Raw genomic sequence first — 21,582 nt, 5'->3', positions numbered from 1 at the left:
CAACCCATATCGTCTGGTTAGGCCCATGGGCGACGAAAAATACCCCTTAGCGGACGATTTTGAGACGTTGTCTATCAGAACTTTTCTTGTAGTGTATCTACATGTTTTACACACATTATATGTCGTATTTATGCATTTTCCGGCACTAACCTATTAACGAGATGCCGAAGAGCCAGTTGCTGTTTTCTGCTGTTTTTGGTTTCAGAAATCCTACAAAAGAAATATTCTCGAATTGGACGAAATCAACGCCCAGGGTCCTATTTTTGCACGAAGCTTCCGAAGACCGAGGGGAAAGGAAGTGGGGCCACGAGGCGCCGCCACAACATGGCGGCGCGGCCCGTGTCTTGGCCGCGCGGCCTCGGTGTGTGGGGCCCTCGTGTGGCCCCCGCGTTGCCCTTCCGCCTACTTAAAGCCTTCGTCGCGAAACCCCCAGCACCGAGAGCCACGATACGGAAAACCTATCGAGACGCCGCCGCCGCCAATCCCATCTCTGGGGATTCTCGGAGATCGCCTCCGCAGCACTCGCCGGAGAGGGGAATCATCTCCCTGAGGACTCTTCACCGCCATGGTCGCCTCCGGAGTGATGAGTGAGTAGTTCACCCTCGGACTATGGGTTCATAGCAGTAGCTAGATGGTTGTCTTCTCCTCATGTGCTTCATTGTTGGATCTTGTGAGCTGCCTAACATGATCAAGATCAGCTATCTGTAATTCTATATGTTGTGTTTGTCGGGATCCGATGGATAGAGAATACTATGTTATGTTGATTATCAATCTATCACCTATGTGTTGTTTATGATCTTGCATGCTCTCCGTTATTAGTAGAGGCTCGGCCAAGTTTTTGCTCTTAACTCCAAGAGGGAGTATTTATGCTCGATAGTGGATTCATGCCTCCATTAAACTGGGATAGTGACAGTAAAGTTCTAAGGTTGTGGATGTGTCGTTGCCACTAGGGATAAAACATTGATGCTATGTCCGAGGATGTAGTTATTGATTACATTACGCACCATACTTAATGCAATTGTCTCGTTGTTTTGCAACTTAATACCGGAAGGGGTTCTGATGATAACCCGAAAGTGGACTTTTTAGGCATAGATGCATGTTGGATAGCGGTCTATGTACTTTGTCGTAATGCCCAATTAAATCTCACAATATTCATCATATCATGTATGTGCATTGTCATGCTCTCTTTATTTGTCAATTGCCCGACTGTAATTTGTTCACCCACCGTGCTATTTATCTTATGGGAGAGACACCTCTAGTGAATTGTGGACCCCGGTCCATTCCTTACATCTGAAATACAATCTACTGCAATACTTGTTCTTTACTATTCTCTGCAAACAATCATCATCCACACTATACATCTAATCCTTTGTTACAAGCAAGTCTGGTGAGATTGACAACCTCACCGTTTCGTTAGGGCAAAGTACTTTGGTTGTGTTGTGCAGGTTCCACGTTGGCGCCGAATCCCCGGTGTTGCGCCGCACTACATCCCGCCGCCATCAACCTTCGACGTGCTTCTTGGCTCCTACTGGTTCGATAAACCTTGGTTTCTTACTGAGGAAAAACTTGCCGTTGTACGCATCACACCTTCCTCTTGGGGTTCCCAATGGACGCGTGCTGTACGCGTATCAAATCGCACCTGGGAGGATCACGTTCCCCTCGTTGGCGGAGATTAACCCGAGGCTTCGGGCCCTCTTTTCATCACGTTTCGTGATGGAGGACGCCAGCCAATCCCCGGGTTTGGCTATTGAGCCTCGGCGGAAGCCGGGCGGCGCCGGAGCTGGAGGAGGAGCGTCTGGAGCGCTCCTCTTCGGAAGATTAGAAGAGGAATTGGCGGCGGCGCCACCGCTCGTGGAACTGGCGGCGGCGCCACCGCTCGTGGAACTGGCGGCGGCACTGGGGTTCTTCTTTTTCACCATCGTGAGATCTGGGAAGAATCGGAAAAGCGGTGGTGGCGGCGCAGCAGTTGCGAAAGGGAGAAGAAGAAGAAGGTCAAGAGGATGCTATGGCAAATGTAGGAGAAGATTAGGGATTTTCGTCCTTTGAAGGTTTTAAGAGAAGGAGGACTTCGTGGGCACGTGTCGTTGCTGCCAGTGAACCTTTTTCCGATTGATGGTTGCAGGAATCGAGGAGGCACCTTGGTAACCGTGCAAGAAGAGCGGATATTGCTTAAAGATAGGGCCAGGCCCAGCGGGTCGCGTCTTATCAGTCAAAATCAAGATGTCAGTAAAACGTCATCAATGACGCCGTGAAGAATGCTCGAAGCATTCGAAAGAATAAAAGATATCGGATGGTAAACTTGAGTCTATGTACAGATTGTGATGCGTCTGCACTTAGACTCGGGGGCTACTCCCATCGGGAGCGCTGGACGCGCACCCGACAAAATGAGGACTCGAAGAAAAAAAAGGATGAAGGAAAAAAGATGTTTGCTCAGCTCGAGTCTGCACCCGGTTGCAAGAATCCGTGTTCAGACTCGGGGGCTACTCCCATTGGGAGCGCTGGACGCGCACCCGACAGAACTTTTTTGCACTCCAGGATCATGCCCGGGGACTTGATTCTGTGTAGGGTAACGTTGTTTTGCCATCGGTAGTTAACCAACAAAAGTTGGGCACGTTATTCATCATCCCTTGCGTGCGAAAAATGTATTGGATGATCTGTGAAGACTTGCAGAAAAACTTCGGCAGAGCAGAACGTTCGAGTGGTACAACTTGAGTCTACGCACGGATTACAAGCATCCGTACCTAGACTCGGGGGCTACTCCCATCGGGAGCGCTGGACGCGCACCCGACAGAAGAAGATGATGCTGATTCAAGATGAACAAGAACAATCAAGGAGAAGAACATCATAAGGAGACATGCTTCAGTCTCCACCCGAACTACGTTCGGCTGGACACTCGGGGCTACTGACGTGGGCATTACCCTTCGGGTAACCGATATTGCCCTATCATGTATTGTCTAGTTGGAGGCCAATGAAGGCACTTGGAAGCAAGACGGGCCACTTGGATGGCGCACCAGAAGATTCCTTGACGGGCAAGACAAAGAGGCAGCCGAACAAGGAAGGATTAGATTTAAAACTACTGTAAACCCAGTTGTACTCGGTTAGACCTCTTGAGACCTGGTCTCCTATATAAAGGCCAGGAGAGGGGCTGCCGACGGACAATCAATCTTAGCAATCTAAGCCACCAAAAAATCTAGAGCTAGATCATCATAGCACTTAGCCTCTCGACGAGATCTCAGCCGAACTATTCGGCATCCCATTGTAACCCAATATCTTCATAATTAAGAACAGACACGCAGGACGTAAGGGTTTTACCTCATCGAGGGCCCCGAACCTGGGTAAATCGCTCTCCCCGCTTGTCTGTGAACCGATGTCTCGCGTCAGCTTGCAGGATTCCGTCAACCCTAAGCCCCAATCGGAGGGCATTGCCGAGGAGTACCCTCGACATCCGCCCCTAGCTTGAAGAGGATGTAGACTCGGAGATGGAATAGGATAAGGTATCCGAGTTAGAGTGCCATTCGTGTGCAACGTAGGCTCGGTATTTGTATATATCCTTCTTGTTCTTCATTTCGTCCTTGTCTCTCCTGAATCTTCTTCCTTTTTTGTCCTCCTTCACTAAAAGCAATCTTTGTCGCTTAAGGCCTTAGATTGTTGAGGAATATTACTTTCAGACCTTCTTAGTTTTTTGTCCTCATTATATGGTGTTGTGCACCAATCACCATGGACTTCAATCATGTCCATGAAGTTTTAACTCACATGTACCAACTTATCACCATATGAGGCACTAGACTCAACACATGTTTACTAGTCCGTGGCCTCTTCTTCAACCACGTGTGTTCAAACCACGGTCTCAAGCTATAAAAGCAGATTGATACGTCGATAGATTTTTAATGGAAATGTAGGTGTTGTGGCATATGTTTTGGATTGGATTGAGCACACAAGTTTTATGTTCATCCATGAAGATCAAACCTCTCTTAGTAGTACGGTTGTTCCTTATAGATTGAGAGATGTCTAGCTTTTGTATGCTTGTTATCTTTTTAGGTGGTTGATTTTTGTAATGACCTTATGTGATGCTTGAGATGTAATAACTTGACTGACAAAATTCAGAGGCTGGGGCTTCATCCCTTTTTTAAAAAAATAGTATGATTATTCCTATATAACTCAAAACTATAAAATAAGACATTATGGTCTTCACCCTGATTTTGCTTCGAGTTTTCTAGCATGCTGGAAACGCTCCTTGCTTCAGGGCAGCGTCTACGTCTTTTATGCTTCAACCGGTACCATGCTTCAATGTTGCTCTTTAGTCCTCAAGAACGTCTGATAAAATTTTGTTTCAAGCTATCTCAAGTCTTTTGCGGGTATGTTTGGTCTTTTTGAGGTGTTGTCCTCCTGCCGGTAAAATCAACGTCCCGTATTGTTTTCCCATGTAAAATAGATAAGCTCATTAGCCCCTTAACCGTGTTTTCCTTAATCATTTAATATTATAAAATCCACTAGAAGCGCACTAGATAAACTTTCATATCCAAATATGCAGTTTTGAAGAATTGTGACTAACGTGAAACCTCCATAAAAGAACTAGGAGTTCCAACGTATAATCCATTTTTATGTCGTGTTGATCATGCAGTCTTACGGGTGTGGAACTAAAAGTTTCGTCCAACGACTTTTTTCAAAGTATTTTCCTGCCGAGCGACCTAGTTTTGTATAACTGTATTGTGAATTTACTATCGCTAAGATATTTCACAGTTTGTACTTGCAAACAGAATTTGGTCTGGACGTAATGATCGTAGAAGAGAGTACACGTTGCCAGTGGCGGACCCAACCATCCCTAAGTGCCTTTGCTTTGGCCAGCGGCGTAATAAAAAGAAATTATAATTTCTTTATCAGACTTATAGTGTGCCTAAGTTTGATGAAAACCTTGGATCCGCACCTCATGTTGCAATCGAGGGGGACGTCGATACTCACTAACTCACCGGACACAGCCAACCCTCGCCCAGAACTACTCGAGATCTTCCTCTGTCTGTCCACCTCTGCAAGCTCGACTCGCGTCCCCTCCTCGGATCCGTCGACCACGACAAAGGCGGCTTTCATCCAGCAAGAGCAGACATCGTCTTCCACCGATAGCTGCGGATATAACGGTACAGCCCATGCGCCTTGTTTAATTCAGGCCTATGTTATTGCTGCCAGGACCTCGAAATTCTGAAACTGTTATGCTATTCAGAGCAATGGCGAATTGCTATTTGCTACGGTGGCCGGGTACGGCGTGCTTAAATCAACCGCTCCCGAAAACGATCCAACAGCTTCAGTGTCTCGTCTTCGCGCCAGTTTGTTCAAGTCTGGACTTCAGTTCAGTTAACTGTATTCGTAATAGTGTGTTTACAGGCTTACTGTAAAACACTGGGCACGTGAGCCACAATATCAGGACTCTATGCGGTGCAGGGGTGGTTGGAATGAACAAGAAAGCATCAAAGTCTAGTTTATATCTTTTCTTTGCCGTAGTATTCTTCCGCAAGCTTTGCTTTCGCTGCTGGTCTTCGTTTTGTTTCTGTAGATTCAGAGCTGAAGCTGGGTCAAATCCATCTTGGACCGATGAGTCATGTCATATACATGCTCGGTCCAACGAGCAGTGATGAGGCTAAGGGTAGGGCGGCCTTCAGGCAGATTTCCACGGCACTACAGAAGCAAATGCTGATTAGCTCTCCTTATTTGTTAGCAAAATTGATTTTGTCAAACAGTGGTCGTGTAAGTGAACTACTGTGGTGGACTGGTTGTACTGAAGCTGAAGCTGGAGGTTTTGGCAGTCGGCTATACTGGCACAGATCTGCTCAGTATGGTCATTTTTCCAAGAAAACGCAAAGAACCTTTACGTTTCATTTCATTAAAAAGATAGAATTTTTTTTACATCCTCCTAAGAGGCATATTACAGAAAATGGAGAGGAACTATCAACTGGATGGTAGCACTACTCGTAACCCTGAGCCCCTGCCCGAGCCCAAAGCCTAAGCTCGTCCTTGATGTTTTGCAACAACAGCGGCATAGAGGATTGGGCTCCTTCAAAGACGCAAGCATTTATATGCTTCCAGGTTATCTAGGGGAGTAGGAGGGTGGCAGATGCTAGGCCTTTACGAAGCGGCGCTGGCGTGTCTTGCTTCGCGCGGTGCCACCAATCCATTAGGGTGAGCTCGCGGTCTGGTGTACGAGCGGTCATCCAGAATCAGGCAAGAACCTCATGCCATACCTAGCGGGCGAAGGGGCACTCCAGCATCATGTGGCGCATGGACTCCATCCCCTGGTCGCACAGGAGACATCAGATGGTGAGGAAGGCCATGTGAAGTCTTGGATACAGCCTTTGAAATGTCATTTGTTCAGCCTTGGGAGCGTATGCTCTTGGGATTTGATTTGAGTATCCGGATATATGCTGGAAATGTTTTGCTAGGTTGGATACACCCACTATCCTTCATAGGTTATGTCTGATCAGCTACACAAGGCAAGTATAAGAACTGAATATATCTATAGCTAATATTTTGTGTAACACTATTGCAGTAAAGGGTAAGCTTGTCCTTACTTATGTAAGTAATTTAGGCTTATTTTTATCACCTCCATGCCTAACTTGTTTTTGTTATCGTTCATTTTCTTCATCATGTCATTAATTACAATCTCGTAAACAAGGCCGGGTGAGAACCTAACCTAACCTCTCACGTCCCCCCGTCCCCCGTGCGGCGGCGCTGCGCCGCACGGGGGCTCCACCTGCCGCCGCTCGAGTACCCCTCCCCTCACGCCCTCTCTTCCCTCCGCCGCCGCCGGAGGCGCTGCCGGGCAAAGCTCGCGCGTGGCGGCGGCGGGGCTCCTGCTGGTCGCGGCATGGCTTGGCGGCGGCGGCGCTCGCTCTCAGGCCTTGCTGTGGTGGTGTGTGGCAACGGCGGCCGGAGGTGCGGCGACGGCAGGCGGTTGGCACATGGCGGTGGGGTGGATGTGCTCGATCTGGACCCGCATGGACCTGGAGGGCCCCGAGCTCCTGCACCATGTTGTTCCGGCGCGGGTTGCATAGATGGTCTGCGGCTCTGCCCGCATCACTTGGGCGCCGGGGCGGCGGCCCCGACCTTGGCGGTGGCCTCCTCCTTCCGCCGGAGATGGCTGGCAAGATATGGTGGATCTTGGGATCTCATGTCTTGCAGAATAAAGGCGGCGGTCCTAGGACCTCTCTTGCGTGAAGAGGAAGATCTACCGGAGGCCTGGACTCGTGATCTGGCCGGTGTGTTGAGTTCCGGAAGGCTCCGCCGGCGAATGTAACAGTGCTTTTTGCCTGGGGTTTTTGGATCGGTGGTATTCGGTCGTGCCCACCCATGCTTTTATTCCGACCGATTGGTTCTGGAGGGAGCGGCGCGAAGCTCTTTTTCTGTGTTGACATCAAGTGACTATGGATCCATGATGAAAGTCGGAAGAAGAGAATTTCATGAAGGCCGGAGGGGAGGACTAGCTAAGGGAGATTCAAGTCTCCGCGCTGTTGGGGGACTTGCTTGGTGTTCCGGGCTTCACAGCAGCGGTATGAAAGTGGAGGCGACAACACAGGTGAAGTTCAGATTCCTACCTTTCAGGGTGAAAACCCAAGGTCTGGCCTTAACTGGTTGTGCCTGACAATGACCTTGTTGGAGGCATTGTTTTGAGAGCGGGGACTATCTTCAGGGTGAAAACCTAAGATCTTTGATCGGGCGACGATGGTGTTAGAGCCAATGTTAAGGAAATCGCTTATCGGGGTCAACTCGGTTGGCTGACGATTAGCGATTAATAGGCAAATCGGCTGACTAATCGGGCGATAAATGAGTTAATCGGGCGATAAATGAGTTTATCGGCCAATCGGTGACCACTAAATAGGGATTAATCGGGCGATTAATCGTTGAATCGGATGATTTTTTGAACAGTGGTTAGAGCATTGTTTCCTTCTTGGAGGTGTCGTTTTTGGAGAGTCTGTATTTCAGGTGTTGTCTTGGTGGTGGATGTATTGCTGTTGTTAGGCCCGAGGTACTATAGCGGGACTTTTGTTTCTTAGTTTTCTTTTCTTTTTTTGGCTGTGTGCATCCGTAGTGCCATTAGGGTGGTGCGTTGTTGCAGAGACTGGGTATAATTGGTATCTTTTGATATTAATATATTCCCTTTATCGAAAAAAAATTTAATTACAATCTCATATATTGTACTAGTTGAGGAAGATACTTTTAAGTCATGGATCCAATGAGACACATGTATAGCTTCTGGAGAAAGATCTTTGATAAGGGCATCTCCAGCGGCACGACGCAAACAGTCGCTCATGTCCGGCGTGACCGGAAATGCGTCTGGGGCCTGTTCCAGCGGGGCGACGCAAAGTGACCGGGCCGTCCGCGGAGACGCAAACCTGGCCCAAATATGCGCCAGGTTTGCGTCTCCGCGGACGCTCGGCGGTCGCTCCGAATGTCCGCCGAAAAAGACGTAGGACCCGCGCGTCAGTGGCTGGAGGGCGATATTATTCCCGCCACTGGCCATTCCCCCGCGCCAAATTGGAAACTAGACCGGCGCGAGCAGCCCAGAAGCGATGGACGTCCTCGCCGCCGCAGCTACCGCCATGGATGCGGAGCAAACCCTCGCACCCGCCGCCGCCCCACACTCCCCCGTAGCCACGGCCATAGCCAGAATGGACACTGCAGCTCCGGCGGCGGCCGGGAGGCAAAGCCGAAGGCGGCAAAGAAGGTGCTCTCTGCGGAGGAGAAAGTCCTGGAGGCCGCGAAGCGTCGCAGGCGGCGCAAGAACCAGAAGATCAAGACTGCCGCGGCCGCTGTAATATCCCAGGTAATGGGGTTACAAAAATAGAGGAAACAGATGTGTGCATTGCATTCATGCATAGAAAATCTGGGGAATTTTCGCGCTTTAAAGTAAAACAGTCATAGTAACTGAAGTTTCACTTGACCTTGGTGGAATTGAAGTAGCTCATCAAGTCAAGCGCTATAAACCTCAATGTGACTTTACTAAAACCTTGTTTTGGGTAGAGATGATTTGATCTAAGGGATTAGATCAAATGGAATTAAAATCAACACAAGAACTTATTAACCAAGGATCAATTACTTGATCTTATAAAAAATCATAATATGGTAATCCTTGCCATAACATATGCATATGTATTCAACTAGAAATCAAGTAGTAATAAAATGGAGAAACCATTCTTCACTTATCTTCTCCATGTCTTAAACTAATCCATGCTCTTATCATAAACCCTTTGATATCCATTCCACTTCCACACTGGAATTATAACAAGGAGATCCACTCAAGTAGTATATATTCCTCTCTATTACAAATAGCTCTACATCAAACCTATAGAGGAGAGAGTTCTATATTACTAAAGAAGCAATGACAAACCTTAAGGCAAACCTTGGATATAAATATCCATATGATCACAACATCATCTTCAAGAGGAACCCTAGAGTATTATTCAAGTCATTCCCAAATGAGAGAGACCATTCATATCAATCCAAGCTTTATCTATTTAAGAATAAAGGACAATCTTTGAACTAAAGTATTAGGTTGAAAACCACTTCCCTTGGAGTGGTGAGATAACCCAATATCACATGGAATAATACCATATCCATGAATTGATAAAGTAAGGAAGAGATTAATTCAACCAAGATAGCCAAGTGGAGTTTTAGACTTGATACCTATTGAGATATTGTGAATACACCATAAACCCTAGAATAACTATTCCTATGAGAGAGAGAGCTCAAGTTATGGTGTTACACTCAAGTTAGTGAGGCAACACTTGGATTTGAGGGAAAGAACTATCCATATACCCAGATAAGTATCAACATTGCTTAAGTCAAACCCTAACAGAGTATCTCAGGCATTTTTATGGGATATAAAACTATTGAGACAACCATGACCATGTCCATCCTAGAAAGTAAAAGAGAAGTGCTACACCTTAATTGATCAAGACAATGCTTGATCATAGAAGTGAGAAACCCATTTAATGAGAAATCCTTAGGAAGCCTAACCTTGATCATTAGAACTTGTGTAGGGACCATGAACCCTAAGAATTTGAGGTAAGGATATTAAGAACAAGTGGATCATGCCTAATCCATGACCATGCTTTGAAGAAATAGGAGAATAATCCAAATGCTAACACTTGTATGATTAGTAGATATTATTCACCACATGAAATCATAGGGAGGTCAATAGTAAGCAACCATAAGCTTATATCCCAACCCTAACCTGTGAATCACTTGGTGATCATAAGTAGAATCCTACCACATCTATATTCCATAGATTAAAGAATCTAAGCAAACCTTAGAGTCAAACTCCATACTTTATATGGTGAGAAACCATTCATCATTATAACCAAAGTTAACTATAAAAAAGAACCATAGACATTTTAGTTACTTCAATGATGAATTAAGGATTCTAATAGAAGTCCATTGGAATATGATTAGAACCCTAATTGTTCATTAATTGAATCCTATGCTTCAATTATTAAACACAAGGAACACCTAATCTTAAGTTCCATAATCAAAACCCATGTGTGGTGAATCACCACTCATATCAACCATTTGACTTAATAACCATGATCCAACTATGAGGAGAGTAATACCTACTCTAAGTATTCCAAGGTGCTATTAAAATATAATACCAGTGCTAACCTTGAAATAGGAATTTAATAAAACCTACAAAACCTTCACAAGCAAGTGCTCACATAAAATTATGTGCAAGTGACAACATTCTCAAATAAGAGGTCAAGCCTTAGAGATATTTTAGCACATCAAACCATGCCATTAAGTCTATTTCTTATTGAAATCCATTAATAAGCATTACCTTGGGATTGTTTCCTGCAAGGTAATATCAAATAAAACTCTAAATACCACTCAATAAGAATACTATCATTTGGAAACTAATTTGAACCTTTCCAATATGATATTCAAATTCATGCCATATGGATACTTAATTCAAAGTCAAATAATAATTAATAGACAAATGTTGCAATACCCATATTAAAATGTATAATACCAAAAAAAAATTATAAAGTATCTTGGGTGAATTACACAAGAATTCAAACTGTAAAAAAAATACAAAACATGATTGAATTCAAATAGAATTTGAATCAACAAGAAATAAAAACAGAAAAGGAAACAGAAATTGAAAAGAGGAGGAAAAAACCTAACTGGGCTTACCTAGCCGAGCAGCCCAGCAGGAGCCCATCAGCACCAGCCCACCCAGCAGCCCGTACCCCTTCATCTAAAAAAACTGAGGACGAGCTCGTCCTCATCCTCTCCGTGTGCTGGAGGCCAGCACGAAGCCGTGCTCGGCTTTGTTGCGTCGCTGGAGGCCTCTCCTTCCTCAACGTCGTGACTAGTCATTGATCCTGCACCGTATAAAAGCCTCTGAACGGAACCAGCCTCTAGTTCTTCTTCTTCCCTGCTTAATTTCTTTCACTTGCCGAAACCCTAACCTCCGGCCAACTCCAATCGCCGACGAATGGAGTCTCCCTTGATCAAGCCGAGACCACCTCTGCGACCACCGTCCTCGACATGGTCACCGTATGCCAGGAATCGAGCTGAGGCATCTCCAATCGACCAAGCCTGGACGTCTTCTCCGGTGCCGGTAATGGCTCAATCCGATGGCATAGACCCTCTCCGGCTTCGCCGTCAAGCTTGGCGTGACTCTGGTGAGCTTCCAAGTCCATTAGCATGCTCGCCAAGCTCAAATAAGTGCCGTAGCATACTCCTCGACGATAGACCATAACCACCGCCGCAAACCATCGCCGCCGGCCATTCCCCGGTGACCCAAAAATAGCGGCGCGACCACCAAAACACTCCCCACGACACCACGAGTCGCATCCAATTAGTCCCATGCCGCGCACAACTGGAATCGTCGTCGATTGACGAATTCCTCATCGTCCAGCAGCCTCTGAAGTCTAACATCGATTTTGACCCTGGTCAAAGCTTATGTGGCAGCCACCGTGGCAATGGCCCACTGGCCAGTGGCTGTGGGTAGTCATAACCCGGGTACCTTTAGTCATTTCATTTAAAATTTAATTCCAGAAAAATTGTTGCCACTTCAAATTAATATAGAAAATTAAATTTAAGTCAGAAAAATGTAAATAAGATATTAAATTCTTAGAAACGAAAACTCTATCCAATAAAAATATAAAATGAAAATTTTATTTTTAAGAAAAATTTAATTATTTAATACTTGTTATTTAAGCCTTTAATTTTAATTCTAAATACAATTAAAATTCAGAAATTAAGAAAACATTGATAAAATAATTAAAACCAGTAAGCAAATAAAGAAAACATGAAAACTCATTTTCTTTATTTGTTATCCTATTCAATTTCTATTAGTGGAAATTTAAACCCTAATTAATAATTACCCTAATTAGTAAATTATTTAAAATAATAAAAAGCCAAATTGAATATTATTTTATTTTGAAGTTATTAATAACTTCAACTTTATCAATGAAATTATTAACTTATGAACTAAATAGTAATTATGCAACCCTAGTTCCATATGGTAGAAAACTAGGAACTCATCATTTCATGTGTAATCCTAAAACCCTAATGCCATTTAGACCCTAGTTCCATTAGTACATGTGAACCCTAAATTGTCCTAAACCTAAAACCCTAGGTTAGAACATGTGATCATGGTACCTACTTCCAAATCATAGAACTATAGTAGCAACTAAATACTTGTCTTGGCCACATAAAATGTAGAAGACCTATCACTAATATATGGGTATCCCATGTGTTCATCTTCATCAGACCTAAATAATCAAGTAGGGCCAACCAAGTGTAAACCCTAGATCATATTACCAAAGCCATCATCCTTATTCATTCCTATTTAGCATCACAACAATGTGATGAACCTTAGGAGCAACCATGCCAAATCTTGAGCATTACATAACCATATTCCACTAAACCCTATTAGTGTTGGATACTTATCCACCATCCTATTTAGGAGCCAATTATTCCTTACTTAATAGAACCAATAGTAAAACCTAAACCACCTCAACCCTAATTGATATACTTCTTATTACTTGAGAAGTATGTTCTTCAAAAGTTATTATTTTGAAGAAAATAAGGAATCATCATCAACCCTACTTATAAGGACCTATAAACCCTAGCTAGCTATCACCAACAAGATGAACCAATCTTGATAGCAACCTTGTATAAATAATTGCTTAGGATGCCTAGGCTTAACTCAACCCCACAAGTTCTAGCTATTGATGAATCCAACATTGTTGGGATCAATCTAATCCTTACCCTAGAAACCAATTGGAACCATAGAACCCCACAAACCTAATTATCATACTTGTTCTTTATTAAAGAACATGTTCTTCAAAAGTTATTCTTTTGAAATATATAATAAATAATCATCAACCATGCACTATAGGACTTAAAATTGACAACTGCTCTTTACTTATTATACAACTACTATTCCTTGATGTGTATGATTGTTACTATGCATTTTACCACTTGCTTATGATTCTAAAACAACACAAACCTGAATAAGAACCTTGTTTGTGAATCACTCTAAAAGTGCAACACACCCGAAACTAATCATTACAACTCACTAATCCTAAATCATCGGGGTTAGGTCACGCTTAGAGCGATTGCATCTCATACTTATGCATTATTGCATCCTTGCCAATCTTTTAAACATCGTCCTCACGGACGATGATGCTATTTCGTAATTTGGAGTTATTGCGTATCGAAGACCTTGCCTGCATAATCTTGCAATCAAGAAAGGCAAGTTCATCGCTTGCTCATGTCATTTGAGTATTTTTACCAAATTACTTGCAAAGTACTATGTTTATCACTATTGCATCAAAAGCAAAACCACTATTTTCATAACTATGAATATGACTATGTGGTTGGCAATGGAACCATGGATTGTGTTGATATGGTGGAGGTTCCATTGCAAGGGTTTATATCCATCTAGGATTAAACAACAAATGTCGTCCAGTGATTCTTGTGCCGTAATACCCGTGTTAACCATAAGATCCGGAGTGGGACGGAATAGTCAATCGTATTTCCACCTCTTGTACATCAACGGATGCGCTTTACCGTAGAACACTTGTATTCCGAGGGGCAAGCGGTAGGGTCGGGAAGCCTTAAGTCCCCACGGTGACCGTAGTTACACTTGTCGCCCGAGGATCGGATTGTAGGGTGGGGTCCCAACGAAGTCCCCACGGTGATTGCGGTCTATGAGAGGTTGCGGTCTACCGCGAATGAGTTTATGGTATGAGCCCGAATGTTGTCGTGGTCGGGGTCTACCCTAACATAGGAATAATGGGACCGGCGAGGACCCGAGGTCGGGATATGCAACAAAGGGTGGGTGTACGAGGTAGCGGAGGAATATGATTGGCTATGACCTTATACCGGGCCTCACACCAAAGGAAGTGTGGACGGGATGCGCGCCTCGGTTGGCACCAAGGTTAAGATCTCTTATGGGTAAAGCAACACACCTCCGCGAGTGTAATGAATCGTGACCTGTCACTCCCTGTTCCGGGATATGGAACTCGCGAACGCTGCCGGAAAGGAACTCCATGAAGTTCTAGTAAACCGGTGAAGGCCGACGGACATAGTTCTTCCGAATAAAAGCAACCTTTTGAAGAAATGGTTATGAAAACCTCGCATTGGTATTAGACTTTCTCGGTCTAATGCCGTAGCTAGTGCATTAAACACCTCTTTCCTATAATGAACTTGTTGAGTACGCTCGTACTCATCCCACTCTTAAATCCCCGCTTAGATATGGAGGCATCGAATGGAGGATCTACGAGTGCAACTCGAAGACCGAGGAGTCAACAACTACTTCAAGGAACATGAACCTCGCCGGAGGAGTCGAACACCACATTCAACAAGGAGAAAACCTAGATTAGCAATAGAAAGGAACTAGCTTCCTAAACCTAGATCCTATTTAGCTAGAATCTATTCATAGCCTCTATAGCTAGTTAAATACTCTACAAATAGAGTTCGTGATAGGATTAGACTACGAGTCGTTCTTCTGGAGTTTATTTGCAGTTTTACCTCATTGTAAAGTAGGAGGCTGTGCTGATCTTCTGTAATAGAGTCTACGTATGTAATTCTATAGACATGCCTTGGACCCGCATATGTTTCTCGTTGTACCACTCGAGCGATATAATACTAGTGGAACGGTGTTTCATTGGTGTTATATCGTACTTGCATACTACACCATGCAGTAGGTATGTCGGGTCACCACACCGCCAACCGACAGCTCCGGCGGATGCGGATCAAAGCCGGCGTCGCGCAAGTAGCCCTCCATCCGACCTTAGCGGAGGGCTACATGATCGTCAAGAGAGAGGGATCGCCGGCGTCGCTCCTCCGGCCTCTTCGGTCAGCTCGGTAAGTTCCCAGCTGCGCCCTGGAACTCCCGCTCCCTTGCAGGGCCACGCGGCGTCGTGGTTCGCCTCCGGCCTGCCGGCGGTGAAGTTGACCAGGGTGGCGGTTCCCGACCTCAACCGGACGCCTAGAAGCAGTGACTCCTGCCCGGGCGCGACACAGAAGACGCGTCAGGTGCCGGAGGAGAGCATGCCGCAGCCCCGCATCCTGTTCGACGAAATGGCGCCGCCTGCCCCGACGATGGACGACCCGGTACGTGAGCTCTGTCAATGTGTGCGAGTGCCTCGTATCATGCGTCCGATGTCCGGTCGTTCGTAGGGACTATTGGAAGGACCACCATGATTCGGACATCCGAGAAATTATCTACGGCGGCGGCTTCTGTTCGCGATGATCGGGCCGGGACGAGGCGCGCATGATGATCGGGCACCAACGCAAGATGCGGAGGACATCGAGACCGCACGGCTGTGTCGGGCACCCAAGCGAGACGCAGCCAACACCCGTGTGCGTGGACGACTTCGACGACGCGCCAACACAGCCTATCCCCACGGACATTGCCACCAAGAAGAAGGGGGAGAGCCGCAGGACACAAGGCTTCGTCGACGACGAGGACAAGTGTTTGTGTGAAGCGTGGCTGGCCTTTTTTTATTGCTGTTCAGGCCTTGTTGTGCCCCTTTTGCTCCACTTTGCGCCGTACGAGCTGCAAAGTGTGATGAACTTGTTTCAGCCCTCAATTTGCGGCTGTAATTTCGTGCAAAATCGACGCTATTTCATCGTTTTTTGAATTCTGACCTGCGCCCAAAATGCGTTGCCCCGCTGGAGCCAACCCCAGACGCAAACGGACACACGACCATTTCCCCGTCCGCCTGGCGACGCAAACGGACGCTCGCGGACAATTTGAACGTCCGAAATGCGTCGATCTGAATGCGCTTTTCCGTGGAAGCCTGCTTGCCTACTCTGGTAGATCGAATGTCGGCGTGACCAATCTTGTCAAGTGGACTACGGGAATGAATATTTGGCTTGAATACCTTGACTTTGTCTATCTAGTGAATAACTGAAAGCTCTGTTTTTGAAGTAGTTTTTTACTCCCATGATTTCTTAATTGTCATGTGTATGTCGTTGATTTAAACTCTTATTGCCGCGGTACCCCTTTTCAACAGAGCCAGGAAGGAAATACTTTTTTTTTTTTTTTTTTTTTTGCGAATCCAGGAAGGAAATACTGGAGGTGTGAATGTTTTGCTAATTTGCTTTTGTCAGGATTGTTGGTAGCAATATGTTGCTATTTCCTACATGTTTGTTGGATCTTTTATACTCCATGCTGACATTCTTTTTAGGGAAACATGTTGACATTTGTTATCTGTACATCATCAACGAGGTTGACGATTTCTCCTCGTGACGATCAGGACGGGGCTGCTGGAATTGTTTATGTTCGAAGGACTTCAATTAAAGGAGCACTAGCCATAGTCTTCGTTGCTAACAAGAAGATGATCGGCACTAGCCAGAGTCTACCTTGACCATGGAGCTGGGACGGTCAATGGCAACAACTTGCTTGCTGGAGTTGGTGTAGCTGCCATGCTCTCCTCAGCTCCGTCTATTTTCTGCATGCCAGAACAGTTCTGCTTCTACACCAGCACAGTGATCATCTGAATTTGTTTTTCTTTCTACTTCCCATGTTCGGCGAAGCTTCACCATCGTCCAACCTGGGACTCCAGTGTGGCCGTCTGATGGCGCATTTGTGCAGCAGCTGTGCGATGATGATGATAATGACGATGACGTCATGGGTGATGTGGACTTGTTCCGGACCGTCGCGCGATCTTGAGATAAGATGCCACGCTCTGTAGTGGTCTCCTTTCCTGCAATCTTCGCAACCACTTCTTTAGCACACCGACGAGGCGACGACTGATCTAGTCAAGTACTCTTGTTGCAATATCCAAACGCGCGCGCACTTCGGCCATGGGCGAGATGCCGGAGGAGCACCTCGTGCGGCCGGAGCCGGCCTACCCGTGCTTCTTGAGCGACCTGCCGCCGACGCTCGACGGCGACGGTAGCTCGTTCGACGACCTGTCCCTCCCCTACATCGCGCGGCTGCTCATGGAGGACAACCTCGAGGACCGCTTCTTCTACATGTACCCCGACCACCCCGCGCTCCTAAGGGCGCAGCTGCCCTTCGCCCAGATTCTCGCCGAAGACAGCGGTAGCAGCAACGGCGGCGGCGCCGGCAACTCTGACTCGCCGTCCTGTTCCGACGCCACTGCGCCGGCTTTGAGCGGCAGCGGCGCCGCCGGAGACATCCACGGCGGGTCGGCGTTCTTGGATGTCCAGCAGGATCAGTCCAAGATCGTCGCCTTTCCTTCCCAGACCACCTCTGGTTTCTTCAAATGCTTGTTGCCCGCCGACCAGGAGATGCTCAACCTGGCGTTCCTCAAAGGCATGGAGGAGGCCAAGAAGTTCTTGCCGAGCAACGGTAGCTTCGCCGTGGAGAGCGAGGAGGCGGTGGACCGAGTGCTCGCGGGAGGCCGCAGGAAGAGCAGGTATGACGGGGAAGCGGAGGTGGGCAGGGCCAGCAAACTGATGATGCCGGAGCTGGAGGAGGATGGTGCGCGCGACCTGCTCGACCAAATGATGTTCCAGGAAGACGGGATATGCATGAAGGGGCTAGCAAACGACCTACCGCACACCGCCATAGGCAAGAAGAAGAAGAGCGGGAACAAGAAGAAGAAGGCGCAGCGGCGAAGCGGTGACAGTGACGAGATGGTGGACCTGCAGACGCTGCTGCTGCGCTGCGCGCAGGCGGTGTCCAACGACGACCGCCGGAGCACGACGGAGCTGCTGAAGCAGATCAAGGCGGCCTCGTCCCCGAAAGGCGACGCGGCGCAGAGGCTGGCGCACTACTTCGTCGAGGGGCTGGAGGCGCGGCTGGCGGGCACGGGAAGCCAGCTGTACCAGTCGCTGGTGGCGAGACCTATCATGGTGGTCGACTTCCTCAAGGCCCAGCACCTTTTCATGTCCGCTTGCTGCTGCAAGAGGGTGGCATACACCTTCGCCAACAAGACCATCTACGACGCGGCGGCGGGCAAGAGCCGGCTGCACATCGTGGACTACGGCCTGAACTACGGGGTCCAGTGGCCGGGCTTGCTGCGCGCGCTGGCGGCCAGGGAAGGCGGGCCGCCGGAGGTGAGGATCACCGGCATCGACCTCCCGCAGCCTGGGTTCCACGGAGACTACCACATACACGCGACAGGCCGCAGGCTCAGCAGCTGCGCCCGCATGCTCGGGGTGCCGTTCAAGTTCCGCGGCATTGGAGCCAAGCGAGAGACGATAAAGGTCGAGGACCTGGACATTGACCGAGGTGAGGTGCTCATCGTGATCAGCCTCTGCCATTTCAGGAACCTGATGGATGAGCAAGACCTCGGCTTCGCCGGCCCGAACCCCAGGGACCAGGTCCTCAGCAACATCAGGGAGATGCGGCCGGACATGTTCATCCACGGCATTCTCAATGGCTCCTACGGCGCTACCTACTTCCCGACGCGGTTCAGGGAGGCGTTGTTCCACTACTCGGCGCAGTTCGACCTGCTGGATGCGACGGTGCCGAGGGAGAGCAACGAGCGGATGCTGCTGGAGCGAGACCTCTTCGGGCGGTCCATCCTGAACGTCGTCGCCTGTGAGGGCGCCGACCGGGTGGAGCGGCCGGAGATATACAAGCAGTGGCAGCTGCGGAACCACCGGGCAGGGCTGAGGCAGCTGCCGCTGGTTCCAGAGGTTGTTCAGCTCGTGCTGGATAAAGTCAAGGACAACTACCACAAGAACTTCGTTGTGGATGCTGATCAGCGGTGGTTGGTGCACAGATGGAAGGGCCGGGTGCTCTACGCATGGTCAACATGGGTTGCAGATGATGTTGCCTCAGACTCTTAGCATCTTTTCCCTTATACTAACTGACGTTGATATGTGATGTTTCCTTCGAAAATCACTTTTCCTCGCATTATATTTAAGCTGCGTGGTTTCAATAAAATTCAATCATGAACGCCACGCGGCGAGCCGGCATCTCGTGATCTTTTTTTTTTTTGCAATACTTATACCTAGCTTGCACATAATCATTCAGGCGAGTACACTAAAAAAAGCTGGCCTCTAAAGTTCAAATAAACAATCCTCTCAAAAAAAAGTTCAAATAAACAATCTTTCATTTTCTTCTTCACCTACAATCAGGTGATATGTTGTCAACAAGTAAAAAAGTACTTCACAATTTCATCACATGGCAAGAAAACTGAAGAAAATTAGGACACCTATTGAGTTATAATCTTGTTCGGTTCTAAATATAGCAATAAAGAGGAATGTTAGCAATAAAGGGGAATGTGCCGCTGATAAAAATGAACGGGAGTGGTGTTTTGAAACATGGGAGCATATGCTCCCTCTATTTTGAAATGCATCTTACACATATTTTGAATTTCAAAAAAAGTGAAACCAAAAATTCGCATGTAAATCTTCTCGTGCTACACGCTTACAAAGTTGTTTCATAAAAAATCGACTTATCATGTGACGTGTGTAAAAAAGACAAAACTCAATGCTAAAAATAATGCTTTTCACAACATAAGTTTTCTCTTTTTTATATAGACCACAAAAAATATTAGTTTTCCGTGAAACTTGACGAACGAACATATATTATGAAGATGTACATGTAAAATTTTTTGTTAAAATTTTTCGACATTTCGAAATATGATTTTTTGGTAGAGGGTGCATACGCACCCGGGAGCCGAATTGAATTTCCGTTTTGCCGTTTTGCTATTTCATGGGAATTAAGTTAGAGATTATTCATCTCCAAAACCGTTCGATTTAGATCACGGTTTGTGCATTCTATGATTAACTTTACTGCAGCGAGGTTTTTCCAGTTGTAGGGGGATTGTAACTGAGATTTTTTTCAGTTACAGATTGGTTAACCCTGCAGTTTTTCAGCTGCAACCGAAACAATGGTTCACACCGTGAATAATAATATTCACATTGAAAGCCTTGTTCACTAAGCATAAAGTTGTGGGAATGACATCACATGAATTAGTCACACCTTGGTAATTCTCGGTCCAACAAGAATTAAGTTAGATCTCATTCACATAAGGGTTGGTGCAAATCTATGAGTTGAGTTTGTTGCATTGAGATTTTATCAGTTGCAAGTTAATTTTGACTCGGATTTTTTCATGTCGCAACTGAGCTGCAAATGAATTTTTTTCATGCCGTACAATGTATTTCTCAATAAAAATTGTACATACCTTATACTGTTGTTGAAAATTATCATTAGATCGGTGTGGTCGCAAAACAAAAGTTCTTCAAATGACATCATTTGAATGAGTAGACACACCCGTAATTCTAAGGATAATAAATGAAATTGAAGTGGGCTGCTGCAAGGTGGCCAGCTGTATTGAACGTAACTCACTAGCGATATCCAGGGATTTCTTTCTTTTTCCTTTTATAAAGATGAAACACATGATTCCGTTAACCATCAGGCTCAACAGAAGCGCTGGCCACCAACACACCTACATCATTTGGCAAAGAGTCCGGCCATATCAGTTTTATGTCCTGCCGGCTCGCACCATACGTCCATACGCAGCTAGAGAATGAGCTAAGAGCATCTCTAGCAGAGACCGTAAATACTTGAACTGAAAAAACGGAGTTCAGTTCACTGAACTCGTGTTTACGGGTCGAAAAATTGGTGGCGCAGAACAGTGCCTGTAAACGAAAAATCGTAAAACAGTATATTCCTTAAATATTTCATATTTCTATTTTTTTCCTATCATCTTCCTCCTCCTCCCGTGACTCCCCAGCCAGCACACGTCGGGCTGCCGGCCTGCCGCTCCCCCGCCCGGCCACCGCTCCCCTGCACCGCCCCCGCGCCCTGAGCCGCCGCCGAGCCCCGCCCCGCGCCCTGCGCCGCCGCCGCGCCCGGCCCCGCCCCGCGCCTGCCGGGCCGCCGCCCCTCCGCCCCGCGCCTGCACGTCCGGCCGCCGCCCCGCCGCTCCCCGCCGGGCCGCCGCCGCGCCCGGCCGCCGCGTCCTGCTCTGCGCCGCGCCCGGCCGCCGTGCGCCGCCACCGCCCGGCCCCGCCTCGCGCCTGCACGGCCACGCGCCGCGCCGCTCCGCCCGGCCCGGCGGCGCCCAGCTCGGCTCCACCTCGGCCACGCCCTGCTCCGCACAGCTTGGCTCCGCCTCGGCCGCGCCCCGGCCAGTCCCGCGACAGTCAGCC

At 47.2% G+C, this 21,582-nt stretch overlaps 1 protein-coding gene across 1 annotated transcript; it reads left to right on the top strand.

Annotated features, from left to right (window-relative positions):
• The first annotated feature begins 17,229 nt into the window (after positions 1-17,229).
• Positions 17,230-19,383, top strand: LOC124666481 (scarecrow-like protein 14). The gene has a single exon (XM_047203831.1). The coding sequence runs from the start codon at positions 17,311-17,313 to the stop codon at positions 19,267-19,269; it is 1,959 nt and encodes a 652-aa protein (XP_047059787.1). The 5' UTR covers positions 17,230-17,310; the 3' UTR covers positions 19,270-19,383.
• Positions 19,384-21,582: the final 2,199 nt, after the last annotated feature.

This window comes from Lolium rigidum, chromosome 6 (genome assembly GCF_022539505.1).
Source record: "Lolium rigidum isolate FL_2022 chromosome 6, APGP_CSIRO_Lrig_0.1, whole genome shotgun sequence".
In the NCBI taxonomy this organism is placed as follows: domain Eukaryota; kingdom Viridiplantae; phylum Streptophyta; class Magnoliopsida; order Poales; family Poaceae; genus Lolium; species Lolium rigidum.
This window is presented reverse-complemented; position numbering and strand designations above follow the sequence as displayed.